Raw genomic sequence first — 21976 nt, forward strand, 5'->3', positions numbered from 1 at the left:
CGCAGAGGCCGCCGCCCCCCGGCGCTGCCCCTGCGAGCAGCCGGCCGCACCCTCGCCTGCAGCCGTCCCGGCTCCTGGAGCCGCTCCAGGTGTTCCGAGCAGGCTGTGGGCTCGGGGAGTAGAGCAGTCGCGGGGCCCCGGGCCGTCCGGTCGCGCCGCAGGCCGGAGAGGCCTCCCCGCCCGCCCCTCTGGGCAGGGGACGCCCGCGAGCCGCGCCCCGACCCGCGCCCCGGGGCCCTGCGAAGTCGGGGACCAGCGCCGCCCGCCCCCGCCCCCGCCCCCGCCCCCGGGCTGCCCCCGCCCCCGCCCCCGCCCCCGCCCCGCCGCTCCGCGCTGCTTCTTCCCGCAACTCCGGCCACACTGCCAGCGCCCCCCTCCCGGCGCCCAGGACCCCGGGAGCCGACCCCCCGCCTCCTCCCTGCCCCCCGGGAGCCGCCCCCCGCCCCCCCGCGGGCGGCCCCCGCCCCCCCTGGAAGCCGCCCCCCGCCCCCTCCCTGCCTCCCGGGAGCCGCCCCCCGCCCCTTCCGGCCCCTCCGCCCACTCCGCTCCCTCCCTGGCCCCCCAGAGACCGCCTCGCCCCCCGGCCCCTCCCTGCCCCCGCGGGACCCGCCTCCCCAGCCGCCCCGCCCCCCACGGGAGCCTCCCCCGGGAACCGCCCCCTCCCCCAAGCCCCTCCCCGAACCCCGCCCGGGTCCTGGCCCCCCCCCCGGCCCCGGGAGCTGCCCCCGCCCGCCCCGCCCCCCCGGAGGCCGCCCCGCCCCCTGCACCCCGCCCCGCCCCCCCCCCAGCGGTCCCCCCCCCCCTCCCCCGCCGCCCGGGAAGCGCGGTCGGGAGCGCGGGCGGCGCACCTGCGGGGCCGGGGCGCGGGCGATGAAGCCGTCCTGGCTGCAGTGCCGCCAAGTCGCGGGCGCCGGCGGCCTCGGGGGGCCCCTGCCCGGGTCCCGCCCGTCCGCGCGGGGAGCCGGCCCGGCCCGCAGGGCTCGCGTGGGGCCCGGCGCGCGGGGCGGCCTCGGGGGCGCGGGCTGCCGGGCGCTGGCGGCGGGCGGCGAGTACCGGAGCCACTTCGCGGCGGCGGCGGCGGACCCCGAGCGGTTCTGGGGCGCGGCGGCCGAGCAGATCAGCTGGTACCGGCCCTGGACCAGGACGCTGGACGACCGACACCCGCCGGCCGCCAGCTGGTGAGTGCCCCGGGCGCCCCCCCGCCGCCCCCCCCCGGGGCCGGGCCTGTGTTGGGGAAACCGAGGCCCGAGGTGCGCGGCCCCTTGCATCTGCGTGTCACTTCAGCTTTATAGGGACGCCGGGGGGCTCCGCGGTGGGGCGTCCCCCAGCCCAGGCCGTGACCCGGGGTCCGCGGGATCGAGTCCCCGTCGGGCTCCCTCTGCCTGTGGCTCTGCCTCTCTCTCTGTCTCTGTGTCTCATGAATAAATTTTTTTTTTTTTAAAAAGTTAAACTTTACAGTCAACTCTCCTGCCTTCTCTTGAGGGACTGGGTTACCCACTGTGAGCCCCATTTCCCTTAGACCAGAGGTCACGCGGCGTGGCAGGGCTCCCCCGGGCACCCAGGACGTCGCATGGACTCAAACCAGGGCCTGTCCCCAGGGCCGCCACGGGCCGGCATGGGACACAGCCACGGACCCCAAGGCAAGCAGCGTGGGACAAAGGAGGGAAGTATGACCGGGTGTCCACACTGCAGACGGGGAGAGAATGGAGGAAAGGCTTCGGTGAAACCGCACCGCAGTGGGGCTTGGAAGGGTGGGTGTCTCCCTCAAGGCGCACAGGGAGCCCACTCCCAAAGACTCGGGGTGGAAAACAGGCTGCGGTGTCACTGTCACTCTGGTTGCAAGTAGCTGTGTGGCTGGAAAGGTGGGAGAGGGGGTGGTGGACCAGGGGTTGAGCTGGGAAGGGCTTGGAGTTGATCCATCGCCCTGTTGTGGGTATGAAACCGTAGTCGGAGGTACTGCAAAAGTATGCACAGATAGGCCAGGAAATCACAGTAAGAATAATTTTTTTTTTTTTGTCTACAGTTGCGATTATAAGTAGCTATAAACAGTATTTTTACATTACAACACAACAGAGATACACTGTGGAGTAAATGCCAGCCTTGTCAGGGTACTGAGGGTGAGGGTTAGTTGTAGGTGCTCCTTAGGCCGTGTGGCTAGTCCTTAAGAATGTGGTTGCCATCTGCCAGCCGTTAGGGAAAGAGGTTTCCTGTAAAAGTTTGAGAAACACAGTGGGGATTCCCAGATTTCCAAATTCCCATCAGGGAGATGAGGCCGGGGGGGGGGGGGGGGGGGGGGGGGGGGGGGCAGGGGATGACACAGGTTTGCTTTTGACAAATACTTCCTGGTTGAGAGCAGGAGACATGGATGGGAGAAAGGCAAGCCAACCAGGACCCGTCCTGGATGCTCACCGTGACCTCTCTCTGTTGTTTGGGACTATTTACATAGTTTACCTTTTAGAATCTGAGCTCCTTTTCTCTTCTGGTTCCATGTTTTCAGTCGTGTTCGACTGGCCCTCTTTTGTATACCTGGCAGTGACCCAAGCACTCTGTGGATGTGGAGGTCCCCGTACCCGAATGTGCCTGTGAGCTAAGAGTGTGGTGGACGAAGCTGGAGACTGGGTTTGAGACCTGGCTCTCCCACTTACTGGCTGTGTGTGCACAGCTAAGTCACTTAATCTCTCTGCTCCAGTGTTCTCGTACATAAATGCAGAAGTGGTCCGAGGATCAAATGGGTAAAGAATTAAGACCATGGTTCGGATGAAACCGACTTGCTGTCCTTGCGCTCTGAGAACACAATCATTTCAGGAGCAGGAAACCCTTCTTGTGTTTTTCAGATCAAAGCAGAGATTATGGTCTTTTCTAAGGGTGGGTTCTCAAAGTTCTTTCTGTGTCTGCGTATCTGTCATGAAGGGTGGTACTGAAAATTATCTGTGTGACCATGTCCACCTTAAAACCATGTGCAGAGAGAAGTTCATTAAAAAGCCATGGGGAGAGAAAAAAAAAAGCCATGGGGATGTTCTAAGTAAAAACCAGTGAGGACCAGATGTAAGGCAGTGGCAGTGGCAATGCAAGGGAAGCACAGGTTTCTAGAGGGTTGGTTGGGGCTGGGGTTGGTAGGGGCCCCGTGAGTGCAGCGAACATGGAAGTCAAAGGCCCATCAAATAGGTATTTTAGACCTGGAGTTTTTTGTTTGTTTGTTTTTAATATTTTTTGACTTATTTGAGAGAAAGAGACAGCACAAGTGGTGGGGAGGGGCAGAGGGAGAGGAAAAGCAGACTCCCTGGTGAGCAGAGAGCTGAATGTGGGCCTGGGTTCCAGGATCTCCTGACCTGGGCAGAAGGCAGATGCTTGACCGACTTGATCTACGCCTGTGCTCCTAGACCTGGAGATTTTTTTTCTAACTTGTTTTTTTTTTCTGTTTTTTGTTTGTTTGTTTGTTTGTTTTTTATCTCTAATCGCTTGCGTGAATTTTCTAAAATTGTGTGCATTCAATGCTTTCAATGAGGATTTTTGCCAAAGGGTCTTTGTATTTTCAAAAATCCAGTACGTTGTAGATCACTGACATTTGATAAACACTATATCTGAACTCTTCATCTTTGTCCTCTTGGAATCACTTGGCCATACCTGTTTTATAGCGGCCCGAAAGATCAAAGTGAATAAAGGTGAATCTTTGAGTCTGTATTTACTTCAGCAGCTGTGATTCAGTCTTGCTAAGAATTTTGGTTTGCAGAGCAGAGTTGGGCAGGGAACTGGAGGTAGGTCTTAAACTTCATCAATAAGCATTTTCAATTTCAAGTAGAATCCATTAGTGTGTTGGACACCTATTTGCAGATACCCCTCACAGGTCAACAGTATTCTATAAAGTTAAATTCAAGGGCAGGACAAAGGTCTCTCTTTTTTTTTTTTTTTTTTGTCTTTATATCCCTAGGGTCTGAGGCAGAGCTGACGTATGAGTTTAAAAAATGATAGCAAAATAACAATATGTAGATTTGATGATTTTTGCTTTTATACGTCTTTGGGAGGTGGTAAGGGGATATAGGCACAATTTACTGTGAGAGACACTTGCTTATTTTCTTCGTAGCTGGGATCTGGGCAGTGGAGATGTGGAGAGCCAAATCTTCAAGTAAACTGAGGAGGAGTTGCTGCAGCTAGCTCTCTTCTCCTAGATGGGGCTGACTTACATGGGATGGAGATCTCTGATGCCCTTTGACTTCTTCTTCATTATAATCCTGCCTGTTTTTCATGAAAGTACACTCACCTCAGGATCTGTAGGCCTATGAAAAGCTCCAGCACATACATGGTAATGCACCTGGGCTTTCACGTGGCATAACTACCCAACTATCCCTGTGTTGTTTACATATGCAGGAGGAGGAACATGGAATAGAAATCTTTAAGGGTGATAAACTGAAGGGACTTGGTCTCGAAAGTGAATAGCCCTGAAAATATATTTCTGGTACCGTAATCTCTGGGATCTTTGAAAAAATAAATCCCAATTACATGTCAGTGCTTTAGGAAGTTGTGAAGAACCACCTTTTCTCACAGTTTGATGGTTAATTCACATGGTTGACACCTTGTTTTGGGGGTACTAAGGTCTCTATTTTGGAGACTTCGGTGGCAAACTGCAGTCAAAGGTGAAGCAATTAGAATTTCTAGTAATTTCTCCAATCCTGGAACAACAAAATGGATGTTTTCGTTATTCTCATGAATTAGACATCCTGCTGCCTATTCTGAAATTGAAATCCAGCTGCGATTCTCTGAAGTAAAGATTGGGCAATCCACTTTTGCAATAAGCACTGTGGTTGACTCTTTTGTCTAGGTCATCAGTTTGTTCCTTTCTATGGAAGCATTGCGATCCATTTTTGTTTATTTTTATTTGAATAACATTCCATGAGGAGACTGTTATATACTATTTGATTTAGAATTTAACATGTAATAACAGTGACTATAAGCTGAAAAGGAAAGACTCCAACTAAATGTCGGTTCTTAGGAAATGATTTCAGGTTAGTTAATATTTCTTTTTTTTTTTTAATAAGACAAACATTTTTAAAATTTATTTATTTATTTATTTATTTATTTATTTATTTATTTATTTATGATAGACAGAGAGAGAGAGAGAGGCAGAGACACAGGAGGAGGGAGAAGCAGGCTCCATGCCAGGAGCCCGATGCGGGCCTCGATCCCGGGACTCCAGGATCATGCCCTGGCCCAAAGGCAGATGCTAAACCGCTGAGCCACCCAGGGATCCCCTGGTTAATATTTCTATAATGAAAAGTGTATAGGTTTTTCGACATATGAGATCTCAGTTACTTACTAGCTATGAGATAAAGGTTGTTTAATCCCTCCAACTCTTAAAATGGTCCCTAAGAGTTAGACATCAGTCATTCACTTACTGTATGGATGCTACAGAGAAAATGATGGAAGAGACAGTGAAGGAAGTCACCACATGGCAGCAGGGAAGACATACATTAAGCAAATGATCACAAAGCTATTTATTTAGAATTGCAATAGATACTCTGAAATACAATGGGTACTGGTGGATGTATCAAAGCCTCCTCTAGAAGGATCATGGGAGGAGTCTTGAGGAAATGATGCTTAAACTGAGATCCCAATGAGTAGAGATTAGACATGAAACATGGGGAGGAAGATCCCAGGCAAAGAGCACAGCATATGCAAAGGCCATGGGGTATGAAGTAGCCAGTAGTCTGTCTCCCTTATGAATGTATGGGGGATACATTCAAACATCCCCAGCAGATGCCTGAAACCGTGGATAGTACTGAATGCTCATGTACGGTTTTTTTCTATATATACATACCTATGATAAAATTTAATTTATAAAAGAGGCACAATAAGAGATTAACAGGAACTAATGAAATAGAACAATCATAACAATATACTGTAATAAACATCATGTGAACGTGGTCTCTTTCTCTCCGAATAGCTTATTGTACTGTACTCACCTCTCTTCTTCTTGTGATGGTGTGAAATGATAAAATGCCTACATGATGAGATCAAGTGAAATGAATGATGTAGGCCCTGTGACAAACTGTTAGGCCTGAGATTGACCTCAGGTTACTGAAACAGTCGTTATGTGAAACCACGGTTAAGGGCGGGGGCGGGGGGACACTACTGTACTCAAATTCAGAAGGTAGTTTCAGGATTGTTTTAGAAATCTGTGACATAGGAATGAAGGGAATTTTGCTTATTTTGAAACCTGTTCCTCATTAACAGGTCTTCCTGTTTTTGCAGGTTGAACTTTGGCTTCTTATCTATTTTTTGTTTGTTTGTTTGTTTAGATACTAGAAATTCGTGGAAGAAACTCGGTGGAAAAGTCTGAACGATAAAATAAAGAGCCACTCGGCCAATCTGTATGTTCTTGTTATATACTGTAACGATTCTGTTTCTCTAGGTATCTACACATTTGATTATTAGTTTACAGAGACGATAAGGAGACGGTTGAAAAGGAATGAAGTAATTAATATTTGTTGATTCACTAAATTGAATTATTCTTGGGTTATTAGGCATTGTGTAAGTAAGCGGTTCAGAGGGAGAAAGAGTTCTTTATCTTATATTTGTAAGTTTTCTGGGAGTTTGACTTTGTTTCAAAAGAAAACAAGGAAAATATAATGTGGATTTTATGTAACTGGAAAGTAATTTAATTGCCCTACTGAATTTTGGTACTTTGGCAATTATTTAGTCAGCCACATTAAACTATTTGGGAAGATTAGTCTTTTTTTTTTTTTTAACTTATTAAGATTCTGTGTATTTTCCTTCATATTTATCAGATTTTGTTAAAATGCTATTTAATTCTGGTTTGAAGGTGAAAAGCTTACCTCAAGATGAAAAATTTGTCCCCTTTTGACAAACTCTAAATGAAATGAATTTATTCATAATATTGTGCACAGTGCAGGCATATTTAAAATTTAAATGATCATTTTTTTAGAAATACAAAAAACATTTTAAGAAGGTACGTGGTCAGCATGAAAAATGGCCTGTTAGAAATCGAGTCCCACAGAACAACCTCATTGAGAAAGACCAATTTTAAAAGATGGGCCTTATTTTATATTCTGAAGGTCAGCAGCTTGACCCTGTGCCATATCTAATTTTCTCAGTCCGTCATGCTGCTGAACTTTCAGGACAGAACAGAGTGAACTACAGGAATGCTGCGATTACATAAGCAAGGATGGATTGCCTGACAAATGGCACAATCAATGAACAATGGAAATTCAATCAGCTGTGACCGGATCAACTACCAGGTGCAGGGGAAAATCCAAACTCTTAGCACCTCCTGGAAGGTGGCTTACTTTTCCTTCCTTCATGCCACATGCTATTAGTTGAGGAAAAAAATCCAGTGGTTGAAGTTAATTTGCTTCTGCTACCACTGCTACTGCTGCTGCTTTTTTCTTTCTTTTTCTCTCTTTTTTTTTTTTTTTTTTAAGAATTTTACTTTCATAAGCAACAAGCAGCGACTCATTGCTTTCCATTGTGGTGTGACATTTATAAGAGAAATATGTAGGAGGCTAATGAATCTCTGTGACAATATATGAATCTAATAAGCTCTTTACCTTACAATTTTAGAAGCACATCTGAATGTGGAACTCAAATCTTTTATCTAAACCATGTTGATAGAGAACGTATAATAAGAGAGATTAATTATGTTTGCTTTTGCTGGAATTATGGCCAAATGAGGTAAAAGTGCATAGAAAGGAGGAGTACTATTCTTATGATATCTAGGAAAGCTGAAGTTTAAGAATTTTGAGTTTCGGGGCACCTGGGTGGCCCAGTCTTTTAAGCATCGGCCTTTGGCTCAGGTCATGATCCTGGAGTCCTGGGATCAAGCCCAGAGTCTGCTTCTCCGTCTCCCTCTGCTCCTCCCCCAGCTCGTACTCTCTCTTGCTTATTCTCAAATAAATAAGATCTTTTTTGAAAAAAAAAAAAAAAAAAAAAAGGAATTTTTAGTTTGAAGTTGTCCAGTTGAAAGTCTTGGAATGGCTAAATAACTAAATAAATAAGCCCTTCCATATTCTAAGTTAGAGAGTGGTACAATTTAATTTATGGCTTTTAGGTGACTAGTGAATTTTACTGATTTAAAATATAAATGTTTCTAAGTGGGAAAACATCAATTAAGTTCTGTAGGTCTTTAACTTAAGAGCTAACTCTGAGAAATAGGAATACCTTCTCTTTAGATTTTGATATTAGAATAAAAGTATTTTCCGAGTATAATCGCTTCAAGACATCTCTCCCAAGTAGATATATCAGGTAAGTTAAAGAACTTTGGGAAGATTTTAGAAAGAATGAATTCTTAGTATCTACAGTAGACATGACCAATGTAGATGTTTGTAAAAAAAAAAAAAAAAAATTAGTAAGGCAGGTAGTAGTCAAAGGGACATATAATCCTCATTATTGACTATTTGCTAAATAACTGTAAGCAAAGCATTGGAGCTTAGAAAGGTCTACTTTTGTACTAATCTAACTTTGCTTCCATGCCACAGTTTTTCTTATTTTCATAGAGTTTTTATTGATTCTCAATTGAGAGTTAAGTGCTTTTCTAAACCACAAATACCCTGACTTTAACTTCCTCCAAACTCCCTTCCTTAATCAAGGCCAAATGAAGTTTGCCGGTTACCAATGGGGGTTTGTTAGATATGTTATTTTGGCGGGTAGGAGAAAAAAAAGTCAAGGATCATCATTATTAGTGGAGAAAACACATTGATTCCTGGGTTAGAATTCTGGCTCTACTCTTTGAACAGTGCTTTCCGCCCAAATAATTGTAAAATGGGGGAATTTATAAAATTGGTCTGGGATGGGTATTATTGTTCAGCGGTATCTGTTCTCTATGTCAGACACGCAAAAGGATTGGATTTCCCCATATACACAGAGTTATGTGGTCAGCTTTGGCTAATGCAGTGAGAGGAGGGTTTGTTACTTCAGGGTGAAGCTTTTATTTGCAAATGCTTCAATCCTAAGTCCTCTGGGCAGCCACGGCCATTGTGTAGCACATCTGGAATAGTAGTCTGGACTGGTGAGCAAAAATGCATTGATAACAAACTGAAAACTGCATTGGTAACACCTTGAACCCACAGGGAAGTTGCACGAGTAAGAAATTACCATTGATTTTTGCAAGTTACAGAGAGTTTGCGATTGTTACTGTAGTATAATCCATCTCATCCTTATTTATTGAGAGGGAAATAATAACTTTATTGAATTGTTGGGATGATTGGGTACTAGAGTACATAGTGTCCAGCATATAGTAAAAGCACCTAAGCTTTGTGTGTGTGTGTGTGTGTGTGTGTGTGTGTGCGCGCCCATGCTATGAGAAGCCAGGTACAATACTGAGTGTTTTCATTATTTAATATTTATAACCACCCTGTGAGATAGGGTCATTTTTTGTTCTGATTTAATACGTGTGGAAATGGAGATATGGAGAGTTTAAGAAACTTGCCTGAACTTACAAAACTAGTAGGTAGCAGATCTAGGATTTGAACCCAGGCAGTCTGAATTTAGCTTCTATACTTCCTCTAACTACGACATTACAGGGATGCCTGGGTAGCTCAGTCAGCTCAGCATCAGACTCTTGATTTCAGCTCAAGTCATGATCTCAGGGTTGTGAGACTGAGCCCCAGGTCGGGCTCCACTCTGGGCACGGAGCCTGCTTAAGATTCTCTCTTTGCCTTTTCCTCGGCCCCTCCAACACCCCTCGCCCCTCACACATGCTCTCTCTCTCAAGTAAGTAAGTAAGTAAGTTAGTAAATAAATAAATAAATACTACATTATAGTGTTTCTATAATAAGAGCCTCAGTTAATTTAATTTACTTTAATTTTTTTAAAGATTTCATTTATTTATTTATTCATAGAGACACACACACACACACACACACACACACACACACACACAGAGGCAGAGACACAGGCATAGGGAGAAGCAGGCTCTGTGCAGGGAGCCTGACGTGGAACTCGATCCCAGGACTCCAGGATCACACCCCGGGCTGCAGGTGGCGCTAAGCCGCTGCACCACCAGGGCTGCCTGCCTCATTTAATTTTAGCTTTTCTTTCTTTTCTTATCCCTTCTCCACTGAAGGCACTAAAAGTAATTTAAAACATCTAGACCCAATTCTTAGAAATATTTGGAAAATATCCATATTATATATGGAGTACTAGATTGATATTCTTTGAAAAAATGAACTATATATTATATGTAAATATTTAATTTATGGTCCGAAAGTTGGGGAGAGGGAGGCTTTATATTAATTGTTACCTACTTTAAAAATATTTCCTGCACACTAGAAAACAGTATTAACCTTCTCTCTAAAAATGTTCTGTTGGTTTTTGGCTTAAGGAAAATCTACAATGGCCACATTATTCTTTGCTTACAATATGCTTTAATATTACTTTTATTAGAACATGGTGATAAATAGCCTAATTAATTCATCCAAGTATGAATATTTAAAAATTTTCCTGTCTTCCAGACTCGCAGTAAAAGAAAATATTGGACTTCTTGTATGTTTATAATTATGGAGCTTGTTGATTTTATTTACTGCATTTATTACTGATTTACACATTCATATACAGTATTCTTTCCTGTTTTTCTTTCATTGCTTTTCATCTTAATCCTGGGGCTGGGTGGACAAACTTTGATAAATGGCTTATGTTAAGTACAGGGATGAGTTTCTCAGAAATCATATTGCATACATATATATGCAATATATATCTGCAATATATATCTTATTTTTTGAAATTCAGTACAAGGACAATGAGTTGTGGGCTTTCTCACTTACCTGTGTTATTCCATAGATGTTGCCAGACTTTGGGAATAAAAATGATCTAAAACCGTTAAATGCTTCCTTTGAGTGTTTAGCAGGTGTGTCACAATAAAACTTGGGGTATCTGTAGAGTCTATAATAGAATGAGAAGGGGACTCATGTGTGATTATTCTCTAGCTCATGCCTGAGCTATTCCTTTCTTTTGTGCTGATGTATTATTTCTCAGTAACGGCAATGATAATAGTAACAACTATGGCAATACAAAGGCAGGTAACTAATTACTGAACGCTTACCTGCCTCAGGCCCTGCGCTAAAACTATATTCTTCGAATCTCGCCAACACCTTATGAAATAGGTATAGTCATAATGCACTTCTATAGCTGTATAAACAAAAGAACAGAGTGATTAAGTGACTCGGTATCTAGTGGTGGACTTAATTTTTCAACCAAGTTGGGTCACTCTGTGGAGCATAATTTCTTTTTTTTTTAATTTATTTTATTTCATTTTTTGGAGCACAGTTTCTATAATGAGTTGTAACTACACTCTTTAACTTCTGTCTCGTCATCATGTGACTGTTTAGATGTCCAGACCTAAGAGGTAGAAAAGAATGAGAACTTTGTTAAAATGCTAAAAACTTTTAATGAGAGATGTAGCTTCCTTTGTCTTCATTTGTCATCTGTGTTTCGTCCACTCTCTCATTTTAGAGGAACTGTAAATCTTCACTGGTTTCCCAGATTCCACTTTTACACATGTTCTTAACTAATTTTTTTTTCCCTAAAAAGCATATCACCTTGAATCGTGTTTCCCTTTAAATTAGTTGGCAAAGAATACTCAATGCTCATCTCCATCCACCATGCGTCTAACTACATAAGCTCACACTCCATTGATACTTTCACCAATAATTTAACAAATCATGACTAGGTAATGGAAAGGCAGGGATCAGGTCTCAGGCATCTTTGTATCCACAGTGGAATGCACATAACCTGGTGTATTATCAGTTGCCCTGATTTTGAAACATCACCATGTGCAGATTTATCTTTTCAATCTACTATCTGGGTTCCTATATAAATTATAGATAGTTATACCTGAATTATCCATCCTACCAGACCCCAAAATGGCTCATGAATCTTCTTTATATCAAGGCATCAAAGGGTTTGAAATTTTCTTTTTTTTCTGCAAATTTTTATTTAAATTCCAGTTAGTTGGCATGCAGTGCAATATTAGTTTTAGGCATAGAATTTAGCAATTCATCACTTACATTCAACATCCAGTGCTCATCCCCAGTGAAGTGCCCTCCTTAGCACCCATCACCCATTTAACCCATCCTCCCACCACCTCCCCTCCAGTAACCCTAAATTTGATCTCTGTAGTTAAGACTGTTTCTTGGTTTCTTTTCTCCCCCTCGCTCCCTCCCATGTTTGGTTGTTTTGTTTCTTAAATTCCACATATGAGTGAAATCATGCGGTATTTTGTCTTTCTCTGACTTACTTCACTTAGGGTAATACTGGCTAGATCCATCCACGTTGTTGCAAATGGCAAGATTTCATTTTTTTTTTTATGGCTGAGTAATATTCTCTTGTATATCTATACCACATTATCCATTCATCAGTTGATGGACATTTGGGCTCTTTCCATTATTTGGGTATTGTTGATAATGCTGCTATAAACATGGAGGTGCATATATCCCTTTGAATCAATATTTTTGAATCATTTATGTAAATACATAATAATGCAATTGCTGGGTCATAGGATAGTTCTATTTTTAACTTTTTGAGGAATCTCTGTACAATTTTCCAGAGTGGCTGCACTAGTTTGTGTTCTATATAGGTCTAAGTTTCATAATGAGGCAGTTGGCTCCCTTTGCTTCTCTTTAGCTCACTTATCTTGAAGTTGTAGTAGAGACTAATTTACAGTCAGCATGAGTTTTTAATCATCAAGCCAAAGACACACACATTAATTACGAGGAGGTAAATATCCTACTTACATGGTATAGACCAAGTATCCATGTGAGTATGGACTGAAAAAGTTGTCTCTCTGGCACATATCAGATTCCAAGCATTTCAGATTTAAGAGTTGGACCAATTTAAGAGTTACCAGATTATCATTTATTAGTCATTTCATAGTCAATAAGTTAACCAAATAAACCGAATTTTATTGACCAAATGAAAATAATTGGTAAAAAGTGATAAAAGATGAATGGTGAACGATCTTACTTATATGTGGAATCTAAAAAATGAAACAAATGAACAAAACAAAACAAAAACCCAAGTTCATAGATGCAGAGAACAGATTTGTGGTTGCCAAAGTGGGGATCAAAAGGGTGTTGATGAAAAAAAAAAAGGGTGTTGATGAAATGGGTACAAACTTCTGGTTATAAAATATGTGCCATGGGGTGTAATGTACAGCATGGTGACTATACTTGATAAATAATACTGTATTGCATATTTGGGAATTGCTGAGAGTAAATCTTAAAAGTCCCCATCACAAGAAAAAAGAAAAAAAATTATAACTCTGTGTGGTGATGGATGATAACTAGACTTACTGTGGTAATTATTTTATAGTGTATACAAATGTCAAATCATTATATTTTATATCTGAAACCTATATAATGTTATATGTCAATTATGCCTTAATTTAAAAAGAATTTTAAAAAGTGATGGCAATGAGATAATACAAAAATATTATTTTTCTAGGACACACTTATGATTTCGCTATGATGATATATATCTTACTATTGTTATTTGAAGTAAAAGTTGATCATATTCTGTTAAGAGATTGAATTTTAGAAAATATGAAATTAGTTTTATTATTGTTTTAAAATGTTGGATCCTGACTGTACAAGATCTTCTACTATTTACTATAAACATTTCATTATTTCACCTGAATACTTCAAGAGCTGTTTGAAATGGGATTACAGGCGTAGTAGATCTAATTTGATAAAATTTTCTCTGCTTTAGGTTTAATTAACTTATAAAATAATTAATTTTTAAATTTATAGTTGAAAAAAATAAATTTATAATTGATAAAAAAAACCTTTAATTAGAAAGATTTTTTTCTTATTAAAAATCTAGTTATTTCAAAGTCTATATCTGATAGAAATAATAGTGTTCTTTAGTCAAAATCTCTGGTCCTAGAATATAATTTTACTCTATTGTGTGTTTGTATGAGTGAGTGTGCACACATGTGTATGTGTTAGTGTGTGTTAAAGTGTTAGAGAATATAAAATGTATTACCACAGTAATAATGATACTCCTTACCATAGTTTTTTAACTTCTCAAGCACATACATTCTTTTTTTTATAAATTTATTTTTTATTGGTGTTCAATTAAGCACATTCATTCTTCAAGAAGAATTTAGGGAAGATTAAGCAACTTGCTCACGTTTACTTGGCATGCAGGTGGCAGATCTGGGATGAAAAACTAGATCTGTTTAAAGCTTTAAAGTGTATCAGCTTAGCACTGTATCATATTCCTCTCCAATTAGTCCCATCTTATTATTATAAAACCAGTGTTATAGATTTAAAAACAAGCCTGGTGCATATAAACATTTATATACACACATCCATGTTGGTTGGCCTGTTATATTTATAAAAGTGGAGTTTGTTGGCTCTAGAATTTATTCATTCATGAACTTAACTTTTTCCTGCATCCTTTCCTTCTGTCTCTTGTTCACTCATCAAACATTTATCAACTATGCCTTCTACAAGCCAGGAACTATTCCAGGTGCTGAATGAGATTCCAGATAAGAGTGTAACTTTGAAGAACAACTTCATACATCAAAGGAAAAAAAAAAGTGTTTTTGCTTGCAATAAGATCGCTTTCATTTTCCTGTTTAAAAAAGAGTAATTACGAGTGATGTGGACTATCCAGTTACAATTTTCTGAAAATATGGGTGTTAAAATGTGTTTTACTTTAGAGTCAGCTCTACTCTGAATTGCCTTTGATTGCTGAGGTGTTAATAACTAGAGGATACATCCTCACATTTTGATCAACAGTAGCCACTTTCTAACTAATGAATCTTTCTTTCATAGTTAAAAGAATCATCCAGTTTTGATTTTATCCATTTGTACAACATCTCATTTTCTGCTAGAGGTGCTAACACAAAGAAGGTGAAGAAAAGTCAACTAACAGCAAAGAGAATAAAGGGAAATAGTGGGCTTAGCAGGAAATGGAGGCAGCACTGTATTCAAGTTTCAAATTATGGAAATGTTAATGGAAAATGTTTTATTTGTGAATGTAATATGTATGTTAGATATTGGGGGGATCGGCAAGGATAAAGCAAAGATAGAGTTTTTTATACTGTTCTAAGATTATTTTGAGGATAGGGCTAGGGAAAAAGAGAATAATAAAGTTTTTAAGTTATCCTCAATGGTATTGAGATAGTCAAATTAGATTTATCTTTGTAGATATGTCTATAGCATGGTTGTGTCTATAAAGTTGTTTTGGTGAGAGGTGAAGGTGGAAAGCTGGATGAGATATAGTGTGCTTTTTAAATAAACAAGCAGAGATTTTATAATCACAAGGCCTAGATTTGAGACCTAGGTTTGAGTTGATGTTGTCTCTTTATTGACACTGCTTTATTCCAAAATAATTTTGATCAAAATTAAGGTTTGATGGCCATCAAGGAGGGCACTTGATGTAATGAGCATTGGGTATTATATGCAACTGATGAATCACTAAGTTCTTCCTCTGAATTAATTTAAAAAATTAGATTTATACTTTTTTTTTTCCATAAAGAAGCAGTACTTCTTTAAATTCTACTTGGTAAAGCTGAAATAGGTGGAAATCAACTGTAGTTCAATATCTCAATACATTGTCAGTGCATATCTTGGTATATTTTGCATTCTTCCCTTCATTCTTTTTATCTTATTTAAAAATTTTCATTTTATAATAATTAGAGTTACAAAAATAGTACAAAGAGATTGTTTGTACCCATCAGTAAGCTTTCCCCAATGGTAGCATCTTACACAAGCTAGTACGTTATCAAAACCAAAGTTGACATTGGTACAGTACAATTAACTAGACTATAAACCTTATTCAGATTTGCAGTTTGGGCACACACATTTTTTTGTGTATGTATTTTGCCTTTTAAAAATCTATAGATCGGTCAGTCTGTTCGATTCTTTAGGTCTCTATTTTTGTTCTTATAGGAAAACAATTATATCATCCATACTTCCACTTGTAATAAGGTGTGATTTTTCCATTCCCTATTCTTCTATTCCATGATTTTTAATGTTTGCAGAATGTTTAAATATATTGGGTGAATGTAAAGTTTTTAATTTCACAATCCTTCATAGTGATTTCTCCTTACTTGCTACTACAAACAGGGCAGATACATCTTTGGACACAGCATTTCAAAGATTTCTCTTTCTGTCTCTTTCTTTCCTTTCTTCCTGCTGAGAATTCTTAGAAGATTTCTAGATCAAAGAAAAATTACATACTTTCTAATGTATATTGTCAATTTTTATCTCCAAAAATTCATATTTTGCATAAAGTCTCACAACCTTCTTCCTTATGAAATATTTAGAGAATAAATAAAGAAGATAATTTATTGGACACTGAACACTGGGCTGTTTAAAACCTTAATGTTGTGGGGCATCTGGGCGGCTCAGTGATGGAGTATCCCTCTGCCTTTGGCTCAGGTCGTGATCCAGGGTCCTGGGATCGAGTCCTGCATGAGGCTTCCTGCAGGGAGCCTTCTTCTCCCTCTGCCTATGTCTCTGCCTATCTCTTTTTATCTTTCATGAATAAATGAATAAAATCTTTAAAAACAGATCTTAGTGTTGCGTCACATTTGCCTCAAATATTTTTCTTTGAAGCAGTAAAACAAAATTGATGCCCTCTTTGTGTCTCTCCCAATTACAGTCTTTGTAGAAACAATCTCAGAATAATTCAGTGGCTCAATGGGAAGAAAAAGTTCTCCTCAGACATTCTAGAGTGACTGATTGTATTCCTCCTCTTTAATAAGAGCTTGTATTAAATGTCTCTCTGTGGACGTGAGCTAAGTATTGTGCAGAATGAGTTAATGAATGTGGTGTCTGCCTTCTGGGAGCCTCAGCTGTAGAGGAGAGTGTCATCAGAACATTGTAGTGTGTCATTCTGTGTGAGTTATAGCCTTAAAGAGAAAGGAATAGATAGCTAAGATGAATATGAAAATAGGAAAAAAATAAGTCTTGAAGTCCTCAGATTTTGAGCACATTAGTTTTAATCCTTACCTGTTTCTCCCCTCTCTTCACATTTCACCCTAACCAGAGTGAAGGAGCATCGTGTTAACAAATTGACTTCCTTCTCCTCTGCATGGTGCTTGGGCTGCTCTCTCTTCTCTTTTCTCCCTCTTCTTAATTTTTTTTTTCATTTTTTCTTCATCACTGTTATAAGGATTAAATACTGAGAGGCATCTTCTCTTCCCTCCAACAAATACTGGTTGGCATTGGAGTGTGGCACCACCTCTTAAGCTTCTTGGTTCTCTAGATAGTTTTGAGGTGTCATGATTACCTGCTTGGAGATCCCGTGGGCCCTGGTCTATGGGTCTGGTTTTCTAGGAACCTGCTCTGGTTTGGAGTCTAATTCCTTACATGCTTATCATGACTTATTTCTGAGTTGGTTGATTGAGGACCTCTGCTCCTAAGAGTATCCTAAATGCTCTCTTGGAAAGGGCAAGATGAAATTTGCTTCCCTTTAAAATGTACTTTTAAATTTATATTTATTTATGATTATATGTCAATCTTAACGAACTCATGCTTTGAAATTTAAACATGTTTTGATTGGATCTTTAGCATTTGACCTTTAATATTCAATTAATTGTAATTTTATCTTTTAGTTTTACGAATTCTATTTCTCTTTGCTTAAAATTCTGTTTTTTACTTGCATTTCCTCTAGCATAAAAATGAAACCCACAAGATAAAACGGTGACTTCACTCTCGGCTTTGACTTTAACTGTCAGGCATGACGCACAACCCATGAATCTTTAAGATCATTCATTCATGCCTCTTCTCTTCATTGACAGTGGGTCCAGTTCAGATAACAGGTATTGATTTCTTGAGAGCCATTCTTTCTATTCTTTTTCGTGTTGGCTGTGTTTCTCACCATTGGCAATTCACTCCGTTTTAATCCGAGATGATCTGGCGGTGGTGCAGACGCCTAGGCTGTCCTTTCATGTTGAAATGGGACAGTCAGTGTCTAGGGCTGGTGGCTGGGGCCAGGTTCTGGGTGTATGTACTCATGTATAAAGGATCAGTGGGGCTAAAGAATGTCTCTCTCTTTGTGTTAGGTTTCTCTGTTAAAATAATTGTCCTATAGAGAGATGTGCTTTCCAAGTACTTTTACAGAAACAATATCCCTAGTGGTTAAATTAACATAAGGTTATTATGCTGCCCCAAGTAAGCAATTACCCAATTTGGAGGGTTTCCTGGAACAGTCAGTTGATACCGCTCAAGGCCAAGTATCTGTAATTTAGATGAGATGTCCCTGTGTGAATAAAGCAATATGATGCCCTCTTAAAAATGCTTAAAGCCTTCTCTGTTTGTGTGCAATAGTAGTCTTTTGAGCTAGTCACTGTTTTTACTGAGCTTTTACCTCATGAGACTTTTTCTTATTTGTGTTAATGTGTCAGAAGAGTACTACTTCAGTTCACATTCATTCACACTGGCAGGCATTTATTTAAAAATAATTATTGAGCATTTGCTGTGTGCCATTAATGAGCTAGCACGTGGTCTCTGCCCACAGGAAACAGCCTCTAGTAAAGGTACAAGAATTACTCGAATAAGCACGCAGACATGTATAATTGGAGATTCATCACATTTGCCTTTGAGTCAGAAAGCCTGGGTTGCAGTCGGCCACATGTTAGTTTTGTAATTCTGGGGAGTCATTTGACTTCTCTGAGGCTCATTTCTCATCTATAACATGAGAATAACAGTGTTATTAAGGGATAGTGTGTGGATTAAATGATTTGATATATATAAATTACCAGACGCAGAACCTGGCATATTGGTGATTAACAAAATATTCCTTTTCCTATTTCACAACCTCTTTTTCTTCTTATTTCGGGTTTTCCTTAAAGACAACATAAACTTGACATCCAGAGATGAAAAAAACCCTGTTTTCTTTGATACCATCCTTCCTCCTACTTCCAGTTCCTTTTTGATTTGTTTCTACAATAGTTCCTCTTCCGCTGTATTTTCATTACTTACTTTGCTCTTCTTGGCTAGTCAGTAGATGCTAACTGATTCCATTTCCTCATTTGCCTCTCAGGTCTGACCTGGAATCCATTTCTAAGCAGGGCATTCTCCAGCTCTAGACCTTGAAATGGCCTGCCCTTCCCTAACAAGGCATTCCAGGCTTTTGGATAAGGCTTGCATTGGTCTCTGTTGTCTTGGCTCCTGTTCCGCTCCACCCCAACCTCTCCTGCTTCAGCAGCATGAATGCACTTGTACTTCTAAAACAGAAACTGAGCTTTGCCTAATTTTTGTATTCATCTCACTTGCCATTGCCACTAAAAACTAATATCTCCATTAATTTTCATTGCCTCCCCGCTCAGCTACCTTCACTTTCCATCCTTTTAATAAAAGCCAGTGGAAAGATTGGCACAAGCTAAAGAAAAGCCAGAGCATCCCCCCATCTTTATAACCTCACTTCTCAGCCATGTTGTCTGAACTCCAGGTTCTCTTCTCCCTTATACACCTGCATCCACTGCAGTGGCCCCAGTGCTCCTCTCTGTACCTGAATTGCTCTCCCCAAAGATCACCAATACCTACTTGTTCCTTAATTCAATGGAATGACCTGAAGTCCTTATCTCATTTGATCTCTCTTCGGTATTTGATGCCGGGGACCACCTCTGCCTCCTTGCAGTTCCCTACCGCTGCATTGTCCAATATGGTAGTTTGTAGCCTCGTGTGGCTATTTAAATTTAAGTCTAATTAGAATTAAGTAAAATTTAAAATTTATTTCTGCAGTGACATTTGGCAAATGTGGCTATTGAGCGCCTGAAAGGTGGCTAGTATGATTGAAGAATTAAATTTTGAATTATACTTATTTTTAATTAATTAAAATTTAAATTTAGCCTGCTACCTGTGGCTATACTGTTGATCAGTGAAGAGACAGACTATTTCCATCACCACAGAAATTTCTATTGTACAAGGCCTCCCTAGAGACGGGATTGGCACAGTTTTTCTTTAAGAGGCCAACTAGTGAATATTTTTGGTTGTGTGGGCCAGCTGGGCTACATTGCAAGCACCAGTTCTGCTGTTATCAAGCAAAAGCAGCCACAGAGAATACATAAACAATTGAGTGTGGCAATAAAACTTTATTTACACAGATTGTGGCCCACATTTGGCATGTGACTATAGTTTGCTGATTCCTCTTGAGCCCTGGTTGCTTTGATATGCATTCTTTTCATCCTCTTCCTCTTTTTTCTCTAAAAGTCTCTTTTTCCAGTCTTTCATATTTCTCAGACCCCTCCCTGCCTTCCGTCTCTATCGCCACGACACTGTTATTACAAGTAACCTTGCTACAGTCACCCTCCCCTTGTGTCCTATTTCACCCCATCATACCCATTGCCACAAAACTGTGCTTTCATAACTTATCTAAGCCAGTTTCCCCACTTGTAAGTGTGTATAATAGTAATTGTGTGAGAGGGTTATTGAAAGGAGTCAATGTGTATAAAATTGTGCTTGTGGAGGATACAGAGTACTTTCATATTAACTCCTCAACACAGAATAAATGGTTGTGACTTGGAGCCTGTTTGAAGTCCACAAGTGTGGACCTTGGGTAAGCTGCTTAACCTCTCTGTGCCTCAGTTTCCTCATCTGTAAGATGAGGATGATATTAGTGTATATACAGAGTCAATATGACAATTGAATGGATTTGTGTTTACTATTCGCAGTATTGTCATGGAACAGAGTAAATGCTATGTTGTTGGTTTTTGTTTTGTTTTTGTGGTTTTATAGATGGAGGAAGGAAAACCTAGGCATGCTAATTTGCCTGCAGTCCTACAACTAGTACTTGTCATGCCTGAAATTTGAACTCTGGTTTTTTGACCTCAAAGTTCAGACCTTTACAACAACTATACTATAGTCCTTTCAACATCCACCAGTTCCTAACCACATTCCCCTTGTTGGAATTCTCTCTTTAATGTACTTTCATCCTACTTAGTTTCTACATCTGCTAGGAAATTTGCCACATTTTGCTTCCTATTATAGTTATTGCAAATCATTCTGGCTTTTAGAGTGGTGGACATGTTCGCAATTATATTTTTCCCCTTTTCTTTACAGTCTCAGGTCTAGCCAATAACAAATTATTGTTAAATTTGTTGGATAAGGGATGCCTGGGTGGCTCAGCAGTTGAGTGTCTTCCCCTCAGGACTTGATTCCAGAGTCCTGGGATCAAGTCCCGTGTCAGGCTACCCTGTGTGGAGCCTGCTTCTCCCTCTGCCTCTGTCTCTGCCTCTCTCTGTGTGTCTCTCATGAATAAATAAATACAATATTTAAATAAAATAAAATAAATTTGCTGAATAAAAACCTTTTGAAGAGGAAATAATTATTGATAGCTAACATTGGTGGTTATAATCTGCCAAAGTCTGCCTATAAGATAATGAATTATTTCCTATCATGGTTTTACATTCCTCATTATTTTAGTTATACATTTAGTATTTTAGTATGTAGATAGCCAAATATAACCATCATCTTTGAATTTTTTTCAATATGTTATACTTGAGTTTATTTAACTTTTGAAAAAGAGCTTGAACTTTTTTCTGAAATTGTGCCAAAATAAAGACACAAATAGGTGGTCATCAAGGAAGGAAAATGTAGTATGACCCAAGGAAGGGAGCTCCTAGGTAAATTATAAGTTAGGCTTTCCAGTTATTTAATGGCAAATGTCCATCCAGTACAGAAATCAAAAGCTGGGACTACAGAGAGGTTTGCAGCATTGTGACTACCAAATATAGTTGTGCTAGAGGAAGCTTTCACAGTGATTTCTTATAGATTGAAATATGGTAGTTTGTGGAAGAATTTCATAGGTGACACTATTGAAAATACAATGAATTTTATTCTTGAAATAGGAAGGAGTGGAGAAATTGAAAAGAACATTTTAAACTTTACCAATTCCACTTTCTGTATCTGGGTAATCAAAATCACAGAGTAAATGCTATCAATTTATTCCTCTGAAAGAAGTCTTTTTTTTTATTTTTCTTTTTAGTGCCTGAGTTTTATTTCCTTTTATTATT

At 40.4% G+C, this 21976-nt stretch overlaps 1 protein-coding gene across 2 annotated transcripts in view; it reads left to right on the plus strand.

Annotated features, from left to right (window-relative positions):
* Positions 1-870: 870 nt before the first annotated feature.
* The window catches only part of ACSS3 (acyl-CoA synthetase short chain family member 3), a 142482-nt gene continuing 121376 nt past the window's right edge, over positions 871-21976 (plus strand). Inside the window, exons 1-2 of one of the 2 annotated variants that reach the window (XM_038558560.1) lie at positions 871-1178; positions 1599-1751. In XM_038558560.1, coding sequence (XP_038414488.1) covers positions 871-1178; positions 1599-1751 — 461 coding nt within the window. The remainder of the gene's footprint in view (positions 1179-1598; positions 1752-21976) is intronic. The other variant, XM_038558561.1, reaches the window with a different exon arrangement.

The sequence above is a fragment of the Canis lupus genome, chromosome 15 (genome assembly GCF_011100685.1).
Source record: "Canis lupus familiaris isolate Mischka breed German Shepherd chromosome 15, alternate assembly UU_Cfam_GSD_1.0, whole genome shotgun sequence".
In the NCBI taxonomy this organism is placed as follows: Eukaryota; Metazoa; Chordata; class Mammalia; order Carnivora; family Canidae; genus Canis; species Canis lupus.